Genomic DNA, 13,549 nt, shown 5'->3' with positions numbered 1-13,549 from the left:
CTGTGACCATTGATTGACACATTAAATTCATCCATTGACTGGGACAATTTACGTGAACGTTTGTCTGTAACGACCACTGTTCACGACGTACCTACGATAGACATTTAAACTGTGGGGTCACCAAAGGTTTCTTAACGCCTTTAATTATAAAATAATTCGAAAAATTAATCAGGAATAACCTTTATGTTTTGATTTATATAATTGATATAAATCAAATATAGTGTTATTTCTGATTAATTTTTCGAATTACTTTATTAAGGTGTTGAGAACCTTTGGTGACCCCATAGTTTAAGTGTCTTTAAAAAGTACATAGTGAGCAGTGGTCGTTACATACAAACGTTCACCTAAATTGTCCCAGTCAATGGATGAATTTAATGTGTCAATCAATGGCCACAGCCACACTGTTTTGAATGTCATTCTATATATTTTAAAATCACAACTAAACCTTAAATTCAATTACTACCGTTCTGTAAAAATTGATTATGAAATATTTTGCTAACAACGAATTGATCAGTTATTTCAAATAATAACTTAAATCACAGCCTAGTAACTTTATTCTCTATGATCTATGAAATCTGTTAGGAAACCATGACATGTCATTTACACATGAATTGTAAACTTTCCAACTGTAGATTAATATAGAAGTGTACGTCGTCTTCATTATATAAACTAACAATGTATAGAAATACTTTCGAATTATCAAATGAAATGTCACTTGTGTAGGGTTGAATTGTTTTCGACTCTTCAACCCTCCTTTTTGCGTCAACATCTTTGAAATTGATCACAGATCGATTCGTTTAAGGAAAGTATACCAAGATATGTTTCAGTTATGTTTTATATCATTTGACAAATATATTAGGAATGGTTATTGTCCTTTTATGACTTTACATCGTCTTTGCTTCAGTCAATTCAGAAATACTTTCCTATTCTTCGGCAGATTGTATATTCCGATACAATCGTCTCATATTGCTAATTTAAAAAGAATAAAATTCCCTTACTTCAAATATATCGTCTGTGGTTAGCCGCCTCCTGGAGTTTCTGTCAGAGAATTCTTAATTGGTTCATAAATAACCAGAATAAATATGTTGAATCAATATACATTAAGGACCGATCAATGACTTAATAAGATTTTCGAAGACATACGTTATTGTTAATATCAGTTGAATCTGTCACCTTGAAATGAAAGAAATTTCTTTGAATTTCCCAATATACCAGAACCAAATAAATTGCTGTCACCAAAATGATTTTGGATTTCCTTTAGGGAATTGGTATGATATTAAGGACGCTTTCAGAAAATTTTATACAATTATTCTGTTGGCTGTCTGTGCGGAGTTTCTCAAAGATTGTATTCTCTTTTCAATCTGTCATTTTCGTTCTGGAAGAAAAATTGATACTTCGTTTCTATAACAGTTTGTCATTTTTCATTTGTAAGGATTGTGTCTAGCCAACTAATGAATGTAATATATTGTCCGTTATTTTTCCAATGATATCAATAATTCTCTTAATCAGGTAAAACGTGTATGCATTACTTGACTCAAGACATTAAACGCGACTTAAAATCCCTTTAAATCTTTGAAATCATGAGTGACTCTTCACAACGAAAACACATCCACACTTGAAATAGTTATATTATATAGGTCATCGTTATTTTGAAGTTAAGTGTTTTCCTGTACGGATAACAATTGTATGTACTTTTATGTATGTTCTTTTATGTATGTTTTAGTTGGATACCCATAGGTTAATGCGCAAATCGGTAGGTCGACCTTTCCTGTGCATGAAGATTTTTGTAAAAATCATTTCGATCCCAGTTAATAAACAGACCAAGTTCATATTTTTATATAATTCATATATATCTGTAAATAAAATATTTTATTTTAATATATGTGTTAATTTACGACTGTCATGTTGATGTTGGTTAACCAACATACAGAATGTTTTATTTCACTTTCTGCTGTTTTCTGTCTCTTTCTATAAGTTTTTATGAAAAATATTCATTGTAGAAAATAAATCATTTGTTGCCTTTAGAATTTCCGCTTTTGATTTGATAACTTTAATATATATATTGTCATTGCGATTAACAGTTCTTAAGAAAATATCAGTTTTCACTAGAGTCAATATTGCCCAAGCTTTGGTTTTAGTGGTATATGCTATAGTTAGCGTTACGGTACAATTTGTTCTGCACCAAGTGCGCTTTTCCTCGATTAATGACTCTTCAATGATGCTCGATGCCGGAATATGCGAAAGTCAAAAACTTAAAAAAAAATCATACTCATATCGGATTTACATTAATCTAGCATTTACAAATTTGGAGGTTTCAATTTTTTTTTCGCATTTGTAGTGACGTAGTAGAAGCGTCTTTGCTTTTTGTTTTAAACGTCGTGAATCTGTCTTGCTTAAAAAGAAATTGGTATATGGTTACTTTCCGATGCGTACACTGTATTCAGAAGTAAGAGCTGTAACTATTCGGCGTTGTTGCGTCTAGAATTGTTAGGTAGCACTATACAATATCAACGTGTCGACTGATTCAACATTTAATATTTTCGTTTTAGTCCTCCGTTTGCTGGGTCGGATCCAATGAAAACATACAACATAATTCTTAAAGGAATTGACGTTGTAGAATTTCCCAGAAGAGTCGGTAAAACAGCTACAATGTTGATAAAGAAACTTTGTCGAGATAGTCCAGTTGAGCGATTAGGATACGGAAAAGGCAACATTAATGAGATTAAAAAGCACAAGTGAGTAATATAAAAACCATTTACGGTCTAGACACCATTTAGATGCTATCTTCGATATCTTTAACAAGTAAGATAAATTGTTCAACAAGACATTAACAAAAGCATTCTGAGAAATTTTCAAATGATTCAAAATGCAATTGATATTAATTATTTGATCTATAAAAACTTAAAAAGTGTCTTTTAATTATATCTTTTAATTATTTTGTAATCTTTCGTGAACACATTCAAAATGATGTTATTTTGCTGCTTTGTGGAACTAATTTAGACTTCAATACATTTCTATTGCGTTTAGGATTCCTTCATATGGTATTACATAATATATTACGACATGTACTTTTAAGTTGGTATGATGTGACCTTAATTCAGGCAATTATGATCTCATATCTGTGTTGTTATAAAGCTTTTACAAACTACAGAAGGCAACATGACGCCTTAAATGTTATAAGAACTGACAAATGAAATACAGATGATAATTTTATTGATATCGTATTTTATTGTAGATGGTTTCAAGGCTTTGATTGGGAAGGTCTACAAACTCGATCAATGGTTCCTCCAATTGTACCAAAGGTGAGATTAATGTAATTTTGTTCAATAAGCCACACTTAAACATATATTAGTTTGCCCAAACCCTACCAAAAGGTAGATACAGTTGGTAGGTAGATAGGCTTTTTCCTTTTTTTTTATTTTGACAAAGAGTAATTTAAGTGTCAGATGTTTCTAGTCATGCCGTTCTGATAAAAAAAAACTTTTTCAAATCAAGGCAATTTTCAGTAGGCAGCTATTTTCTGGGTAGGTAGGGCTACGGCAAACACACATATTCTTTGTTATTGCCTGAGCATGCTGTTTCTAAACGAATCGGTGTAGGAATAGCCCTAACCTTGTCCTTGGAAGATGTAACTGCACTTTGTTAATGAAAATCAGGGAACCTCAGTTAAAAAAAATGAAAAATGTTTGACGAGTTTAAAGTGAATTTCTGGATTTGAAAGGTTTCAACTCATATTGAAATACTTTATTATATGTTTCTGTAGCTGTCCTGCCAGGACTATTTTTGGTTTAAATGCAAATGAAATTTATATTTGTTTGCCCCTTTCTTGTCTCATGCGAATTTGATGGTTTTTAATGTATAAAACATGACCAGTTCGCTCTAAAGAAAGTATATTCCAATTGGGATCTGTTCGTCCTCATCGAAAAGGTTATGATGCTAACGATAGCATACTTGATTTAGTGGATTAAATGTGAATATGTAATCCAAACGAATGAAAATAGGACGTCACAGGGACTCTTAAAATTAATATTGTGAACTTAACCATTTTAACGTAATACACTTAATTATATTGGTAGATCATTCATATACATTATTGGAAGATTAAAATCATTCATATGAGTTCAATAACCCCTTTCAATAACATTGTCCAATAAATGCAATAAAAGATATCAGTTTAACACAGCAGCAAATACTTGTCTTTAAGGTAAAGACTGTATGTACACGAAGTAATAGTATAAAGGTTTTCATTTTATGTTCTAGTAGTTTTCTCCTTGTAAACAGAAATAAATCACTTCATGTGTTTAAATGCTTTATTTCAGATCAAAGGGGCAGCAGATTTTAGCAATTTTGACAACTATCCCAAAAATTCAGAGGTCCCACCAGACGAAACATCAGGATGGGATATAAACTTTTGAAAATCGTTAATACTGTAAGTAGCAACCAAGAATTATATGTCTAAGTTTTCAAATTGCCTTTTATGAACTAGCTGTGAGCAAAATTACAATTAACAAATTTGCATAACATGTAATGCTATCAAAACATTGTGCTTGTAATATTAGGTTGGCTTGATTAAATCTTGAATTAAAAAAAACTTTAAAAAAGTAATATCTGCATGAAAAATAGTCGATAGTGTGTCTTGTGTTATCCGTATTCTTTTTAAACTTCTTTTGTTTTTGCAGATTAACAGTCAGCAATCCTAGATGCCAAATTTGTTGTTGAATAAGAAGCTCAAGGACATGTTTATATATCAGGTCTTCTACAAGGACGAATTGTTAGAAGGCAGAGAAAAAGACAGCGACATGTTTAATGCCAGTACTTGCATATGCATTATTTGTGATATTATCTTCAGTTAAATGTATACATAAATTTGATGGACCAATATGACATGGCATATATTTTGTTGAGGATTAATGCATAGTGACATTTGAAGGTATTATACATGTAAAAATTATTACATACCCTCTTAAATTTGAGACTAGACATTATCAACTGGACCTTGCATACCTCAGATTTTGTTTCATTTTTTATCATGATTTTATTTTGTTCCTTTTAGGAAGCATTAATTTTGCGCGATAGTGATTTTTTTCTGAGAAATATTGTGCATAATAGGTAACATATGCATTGAGTTATTCTAAAGAAAAATTATCAGAAATCTATATTCAACTACAATTAGGTAATCTTTTTTATGATATGAATGCAAAGAATGGCATAGTGCAACTATTTGTAACATTAACATTCATCATCTGGTAAATAATAGCACTTTCCTATCTGTCCAGTTTTTGAACATTCCTGTTGTATTCGATTTTGTTGGTTAATGACTCATTGTACTTAACACAACTTTCAGCACATTTCAGATTTTGTTTAAAGAGAAAGCCTGAGTGCCCACAGAGAATCATTGAACTTTGGCAAGAAAACTGGCAATCATTGTCTATAACTTTCATTGTTAAACTTGCTTACCACGAGCGGGGTTCGAACTTATCCACCTTTGATGCTTGCTGGACTCACTGAAATATACTTATCCTTGAAAATATTCCATGAAGTGGTTACACTTTACACGCAAGGTTTCAATGATGCGGTTTTACATAGTATTGTTTAATACTGCATTGTGTCAAATTATTATAATACAATCAATACTTCCTGAAAAACTTATTTTTGATTGATTTTATGGCGTTTTTGTTAAATATTTTTACGTCAATAAGATTTGTTTGCTTCATGTATTCTGTAATAGGAATATATTTTAGTAAACTTTTCCTTATTAATAATCTGATTCATAGTTTATAATTCTTGGAAACATTTTTTTAAATGAATACTATCTTTTTATATAATCTTTTCCAACCCAATTCATTTGATATATCATGAAGTCTTTTCAAACTCGACATCGCGTTTACAACTTTTTAACAACAAAAAGATATGGGTTATATTTGAAGGATTTTTCATTATTTTATGAATTCAACCTAACTGATTGTCTTTGTGGAAAATGTGGAAGTCTGTAACAGTAGAATTCAATTATATAAGTTAAACTTTTCCAAAGGTCTCCAGTTAGCTATGACTTGGCGTCTGTTGTCTTCAAAATATATAATTTTCACTGAAACAATCTCCCTGAAGTATCTCTTGTCAAATTAGATATTTCATCTGAACGACTGAATATTGTCTATTTGATTCATTTATATACTGTTTATTTATAATAATTTCTGGTGTCATTAATTTATTATTTTCGTAATTAGAGCGATGTATCAAAATGTAGTCATTCTCTCATATACAATAAGCTGCATCGTTTTGTTTTAATTTGATATTTAAAATGAACTGGTGCTATTTAATTGTATAAATTATTTCAAATTGTTCATTGAAATACTGTGTTGGTGCTGTATCGAGCTATATATACCAAAGTTTCTTTGTGGTCTTCCGCGGTAAAATATGTGCAAAATATACGAACAATTATAGGCATTATATGGAAAATGAAAACAAGAATACTGTTGGTAACTGCCTGCTTTCCGTTAGCAGTAATGACATTCATTTGCATAATTGAGATTATGTCAAAATGTGTGTTAGAAATGTATATTTGCTCTTCATTTTCCTCATCTTTTATCAACATTTCTTTTTCAATGTATTGTTTCTTTCATTTAGATACTGCGTTCAGGTAAAAATCTGGTTTTGTTTTACCTTGCCATTTAAACATATTTGTAATTATGTATTAGTAAGAAAAGCGTCAATGTTTTACATGTTGAAATGCATTTTTGTTATCAAGCATTGTGATGAAATATGTTGTGTTTTAATACTGGTTATCCAATGCAAATTGTTCAAAGAAATAAATATGTTTGGGATCTTATTTGTTTATAATACATTTAATTACAAATCTAAAAACAAAATACAAATTAAACTGACCTAAGCCGGAGTTGGGATAGAAAATTCAGAGGTCTAGTATACAAACATCAAGGAAAAGAAAGGCATTCTTGTTAGACGAGTTATAACAGTAAATTCCATCGCTTAAGATTTCAGCTTAAAAAGAGTCTAAAGATACCAAAAAGATATAACATCGCGAAAGTCGAAGACAAACTGACAACGCCATGACAAAGACAAAAAATGACAAACCATAATCTTCAAAACACAACAAATAAAACTAAAGACTAAGCAACACGAACCCTACAAATATCCGAGGGTTGTTAATAAGAATTATTCGTCGAAAGATTTACGATGACTCATCCGTTTTAGTAGATGGTTGAGTATATAATTGTGTTTTGCAATCTGGTGTCATTTAAAATATTTGTTTAAGATCATAACATTACAGGATCATGTCTGCCTGCATTGTGTTTGATGTTGTTGTATGAATTCATCTGTAGATAATAGTCGCCGATCTTAGTTGTCATGATGAAATACGTACTTCGAGGTCGCTTTCGGAAATACGGACATTCTTTTGTTGGTAGATATAAGAAGATGTGGTGTGAGTGCAAATGAGACAACTCCCCGTCCAAGTCACAATTTATGGTGAGTCTTATGTAGGCGAAACGCGCGTCTGGTGTATTAAACTATAATCCTGGTACCTTTGATAACTAATTATTAAAGTAAACCATACTATTAAGTTCGTAAGTTTTCATTATTCTTTATATCATCACTAAATGGTAAAGTATTTTCACGTTTACACCACTGGGTCGATTTCACTGCTGGTGGACGTTTCGTTCCCGAGGGTATCAGCAGCCCAGTAGTCAGCACTTCGGTGTTGACATTAATATCAATTATATGGTCATTTTTTTAAATTTTTGTTGACAAAACTTTGAATTTTTGGAAAAACTAAGGATTATCTTGTTCCAGGAATAGATTACCTTAACTGTATTTGGCACAACTTTTTGGAATTTTGGGTCCTCAATTCTCCTCATCTTTGTACTTGTTATGGCTTCATAACTATTATGATCTGAGCGTCACTGTTGAGTCTTGTGTATACGAAACGCGCGTCTGGCGTATTAAATTATAATCCTGGTACCTTTGATAACAAATATTAAAGTAAACCATTATATTAAGTTCGTAAGTTTTCATTATTCTTTATATCATCACTAAATGTTAAAGTATTTTCACGTGCGAATTTTATTGTTTGTTGTATGTAAATAAAGGCAACAGTAGCATACCGCTGTTCAAAAGTCAAATCGAGTGAGAGAAAACAAATCCGGGTTACAAACTAAAACTGGGGGAACACATCAACTTTTAGAGGAAAACAACGAAACAACAGAAACACTGATGTGCAACAATAAAAACAACAATGCAACATTTGTAAAAATGAACTATCAGATAACAACTGTCATGTTTCTGATTAGGTACAGAACATTTAAGGGCATACGATAAAGTTTACAAACCGTATTTACATTTTGATAAAAATTTCCATATAGACCATTTTTTACAAGATTAAATCAAATATGTAATAAAAAATATACCTTTATATGCTACTTTTTAAGTAAAATGAGGTCGAAATTTTCTATATTAGCTCAAAATTCGAATTTGTGGCCGTATTTCCCCTTTCGAAAGAAAGACATAACATTTTTGTTTTAAAAGATAAACACAATTTTTTTTTGGTTAAATAATTTGTAATTTCTGTATTTTATAAGTATTCTAGAAATTTATACTTTTATATTCAGAAATAACTCATATTTATCAAATGTTAATGAATGTAGAAAAAACTAGAGGCTCTCAAGAGCCTGTATCGCTCACCTGACTACTTGGGTTTTTGAAATCATATAAAAACAGATAAAATTTGACTACAAAGTAACATTCCATTCAGTGGTTCTCTAAAAGATGTCATTTGTATGCATTTCTCATAGGATTCTATGTTAGAAAAGTCCCCCTGCTGGCGGCCATCTTGGACGATGGATCATCTACAAAGTAACAACACTTGATCAGCACCTCATAAAGAACATTCATGCCATGTTTGGTTTCATTCCATTCAGTGGTTCTCTAAAAGAAGTCATTTGTATGAATTTCCCATAGGGTCCTATGTTTAACTAAGTCTCCCACTGGCGGCCATCTTGGATGATGGATCGACTACAAAGTAACAACACTTGGTCAGCACCTCATAAGGAACATTCATGCCATGTTTGGCTTCATTCCATTCAGTAGTTCTCTAGAAGAAGTCATTTGTATGCATTTCCCATAGGGTCCTATGTTAAACTAAGTCCCCCGCTGACGGCCATTTTGGATGATGGATCAGCTATAAAGTAACACACTTGGTCAGCACCTCATAAGTAACATTCATGCTATGTTTGGTTTCATTCCATTCAGTGGTTCTCTAGAATAAGTCATTTGTATGCATTTCCCATAAGGTCCTGTGTTAAACTAAGTCCCCCGCTGGCAGCCATCTTGGATGATTGATCGGCTACAAAGTAACAATACTTGGTCAACACCTCATAAGAAACATTCATGCCATGTTTGGTTTCATTCCATTCAGTAGTTCTCTAGAATAAGTCATTTGTATGCATTTCCCATAGGGTCCTATGTGAAATTAAATCCCCCACTGGCGGCCATCTTGGATGATGGATCGGCTACAAAGAAACAACACTTGGTCAGCACCTCATAAGGAACATTCATGCCATGTTTGGATTCATTCCATTCAGTGACTCTCTAGAAAAAGTCATTTGTATGCATTTCCCATAGGGTCCTATGTTAAACTAAGTCCCCCGCTGGCGGCCATCTTGGATGATGGATCGGCTACAAAGTAACAACACTTGGTCAGCACCTCATAGGACGCCAAGTGATGAGAAAAGCTCACTTGGCCCTTTGGGCCAGGTGAGCTAAAAACATCATTTTTTGCTGTATATTTATCAAATTTAACAAAATTGCACTATTTACGTTTTCATGAAAATTGGCACACATAATCTTCTCGTGTAATCAAACCAAATGGCATTTTAAAAAGGGGGGTCCATGAACTCGTTTGCATGTTAAATAAGTTTAAATGATAAAAATCAGTCGAAAACTGAATCTTTTCCCGATAAGTCATAGCTTAACGTCGCCAAAAATAACAATTTACGTAAGCAACGTCATTACCTCCCCTGTAAATTAGTCGAGATTGATAAATGGGAGTTGTAACCGTCACATGTGTATGTAAGAACCTCTCCAGTTGTTATCTTATTTCAATGGCTTCTTGATATTTGGAGAACTTAGATCTTTAATCATTCCGTTAATGATTATTCACAATTTTTTTCAAACTAGGGCTATTAGAGCTCGCCATTTTTGTAAAAACACCTGTCTATCGTTGAAGAAGGAATTGTTATGAGTAGGCTAGATAAAAAATTCTATTTTGATATATTCAAGGTTCGTTACAACCTGAAATAGTAAACTTATCTACAGCTTTTCAACTTCAACTATAAACTGATTTCTGGTTTTGTTCCTATATTCATTTTTTTCACGTTCAAGGACATACTTTTAATAATGGTGCTAGTGTGCGCAATAAGCTAGCTAGAGTACTGATTACCATATCACAATAACACAATGACGGAATGTATAAGTACCAAGCCCCGTTAAATGGATATTACCAAAAAATACACTAAACAGTATAAGTAATAATTTACAAATACAAATATATATATACAAGGAAACTATAACACGTAATTGAGATGATAAACAAAGTATTTACCTTAAATCTAGACTTAAGACCATTATGTATTATATATGAAGTTGATATGGAATATTTATCAGCAAAGTCTTGTTTTCTTACAATGAACTTTTGTTAGAAATAGTACGAGACGTTATTTGACATAACCCTGAGTTCATTGCCTTTATGCTCAGACACTGGTAACGTTTTATAAAGTCTGAGTAGTGGTTGCAAGCTCTTGAATACCGAATAAGTTGGGAATGTATATCCAATTTGCATGCGAATTTGATTATTGCTACTAAGATGAGGGGAATTGATAATTTCAAAATAAAAATCGTCTCGTTTGACACAGATTCTGATAGTGAGATGATCGTTGTGTCAAGTTCGAGGTATGAGTCTAAAAATGAGACAGAGGAAGCCGTGTCTATTATTTCTTTAATTGAAAGCCCCGGCGGATATATCAATGGAACCCGATCAGAATCGTTCGAACGTTTAATGGACAGAACATCATTATAATTAATATATCTGAATGTGAAATTAAATGATCTGCCTTCTTTGGTCTTCTTCTATCTTCTTCTTTTTGATAAGTGTCTAAAGGAACTCCGACTAATATGAAAATAAGAAGATGTCGACAAGGAGAGGTGCACAGTTCGTTCTCATGGGAATCGCGACAATATGTTGAAAAAGTATTCTCCAAATTTGCTGTCAAAAAGAAACTCTACCATATTAACTCTGTGTGTCATGTTTTATCTTTTATTCACTTTTAACCAAATATCTATCCTTCAAGAATCAGAAGAGAACTTTGATATTGTGTTTAATTCTTGCATTATATTCGTTCTTAATCTTCGTTTAATTTGTTTTGATTGAACAACAATTGCAGTGTACGACTTTAGGACAGCTGTGCAAAACAGAAAGTACAGATAATATGCTATAGAATGAGTTAGATTCTTTCTGAAAAATGTCACACGAATAAGATACTTAGCCAAGTTATTACGAGTTCAAGCACTATCTGTATGCAAATTGAACTGAACTTTAAGATCAAAAGATTTCCCTAAAGTGTTTTGATCATTGTTGAAGGCCGTACGGTGACCTATAGTTTTTAATGTCTGTGTCATTTTGGTCTCTTGTGGACAGATGTCTCATTTGGCAATCATACCACATCTTCTTTTTTATATTAAAATTATCTAGAAACGTCAACCTACATCCACAACGTTATCTGATCACTCAGACATATCACATACGAATATATTTATATATCTACATACAATTCGATACAATGGTGGGTATAAAAAGACAAAAACAAGACAAAAGCAAAGACAAAAGCAAAAAACTAACAAAAATACAAACACAAATGTCAACTTTTACAGCATTTGAAACACTAATATAATGTTTCGATTCCTAAATATCGCATATTAAGAAACGCAAAACGCTAATCGAATTCCAAATTTCCACGAAAGACTACTTTTTGGAAAGTAACTTTCTATTTATATATATATATATATATAACAAAATGTATGTCAGTCCTATTTGTTCGAAATTGTTTACTTAAAGTTTAATTGTCAGTTCAGTTGTATCTACTTTAAGGCCAAGAAAATATTTAAAAAGATAAGTTTTCTCCTCATCTAATGGGACAATAACTTCATCACATTTTTTAATACATTTTTTATTTTTAAATGCTTTTCAACTTGTTGGTTATTTATTTTGGGTTTCAAAACGTTTTGATTCTATCACCACTGGTGAGGCGCTTGTATAGCAGAAACGTATTTATGGTATAACTAAATACAAGAGTGATATCTTTGAAAAGATTTATCACCACAAAGTTGCCGAAACGATTCTCATTATCAATACGTATTGTATGTATGTGCAAGTCATGCAAGCCATTACGAAATCGTCAGTAAAGTTTCGATTGCGTTCTATTTAGTATAGAATTGCACAAGAAAACTTGCAGCGTTTGTCAAAACCAACACGATTATATAGCGCTGCCTATAGGCAATTATTTATGAACAGAATTTGCCCAAATAAGTCACCTCATTTGGATGGCAAAACCTTAATCGGAAAGCCGATACAAAATGTCTATCTCTGATACTTCTTTGTTGAGGCTTGTATAGGGTATATTGGGATACGGGATATTTGCCATTTTAATTTTAGGGATACGGGATATTTGTCTTAAAAGTAAATGGGATATGGGATATTGATGCATTTATAAGGATATTGAATTTTTAACATAAAAAAAAAAGTTGAATTTAAAAGTTAAGTACAGAAATATTTACATCTCACTTGATAAAATTGCCCCAAAAAGTTTAGTATCAAGGTCATTTTAGTGCTTTGTTGATTTTAATTGAGTTTATGGTCGTTTTATTTAAAAGTCATCCAAACCCAAGCGAAAAGTATTGATCTATTTTCGATATTTATATGTTCATGTGTACTGATAATTTTAAAAGTATTTGTTTTGCTTTCCATACTTCGTTCCTTATTGTTAATTTTCCTTTTTTGGATGGTGATGTTCCTTTGGCACTATCTTACAGTGTTTGTATATCACAACATCTCCGCTATGCCCGTGTCTGTTGTAACGTTTTGGATTTTAATGAACGAAATCTATGTATTACTGGTAAATAATATTAAGTCAGGGATTTAGTTACCACAAATCACTTAAAATCTTTACTAAATTCTAGATTTGGTTTTGAAGTTTGGTTCTACTTGTAATTTTTTTTTTTATTTCAAACGGGATAGCACATCCTCATTTTTACGGAGATGTTGTTTACCGTGCCATTGGATGTTGGATGTGTAATGATTGATAATTTAGTCTCAGATGCATTACTTTTTATTAGTTGTAATTGGCTTTGAACTAGCTGTCAGTAACTGCAAGTACTTTCAGATCTGTACTTGGTGTCTTTTTGTTGATGGGATGTACAAGTACTCGGTCACGTCCACTCTCTGTTTTTGTTAGATGTATTTCTATTTGTATCCATCTGATGAGTT

General features: G+C 32.0%; 1 protein-coding gene across 5 annotated transcripts in view; it reads left to right on the top strand.

Annotated features, from left to right (window-relative positions):
* The window catches only part of LOC143045929 (cGMP-dependent protein kinase, isozyme 1-like), a 73,101-nt gene extending 66,275 nt beyond the window's left edge, over positions 1–6,826 (top strand). For all 5 annotated transcript variants that reach the window (XM_076218772.1, XM_076218776.1, XM_076218773.1 and 2 more), the window contains 4 exons: positions 2,550–2,735; positions 3,236–3,302; positions 4,320–4,429; positions 4,680–6,826. In XM_076218772.1, coding sequence (XP_076074887.1) covers positions 2,550–2,735; positions 3,236–3,302; positions 4,320–4,415 — 349 coding nt within the window. In that variant the 3' untranslated portion in view covers positions 4,416–4,429; positions 4,680–6,826. The remainder of the gene's footprint in view (positions 1–2,549; positions 2,736–3,235; positions 3,303–4,319; positions 4,430–4,679) is intronic.
* Positions 6,827–13,549: the final 6,723 nt, after the last annotated feature.

This window comes from Mytilus galloprovincialis, chromosome 9 (genome assembly GCF_965363235.1).
Source record: "Mytilus galloprovincialis chromosome 9, xbMytGall1.hap1.1, whole genome shotgun sequence".
In the NCBI taxonomy this organism is placed as follows: domain Eukaryota; kingdom Metazoa; phylum Mollusca; class Bivalvia; order Mytilida; family Mytilidae; genus Mytilus; species Mytilus galloprovincialis.
Note: the sequence above shows the minus strand (reverse complement) of the source record. Positions and strands in the feature narration are given on the sequence as shown.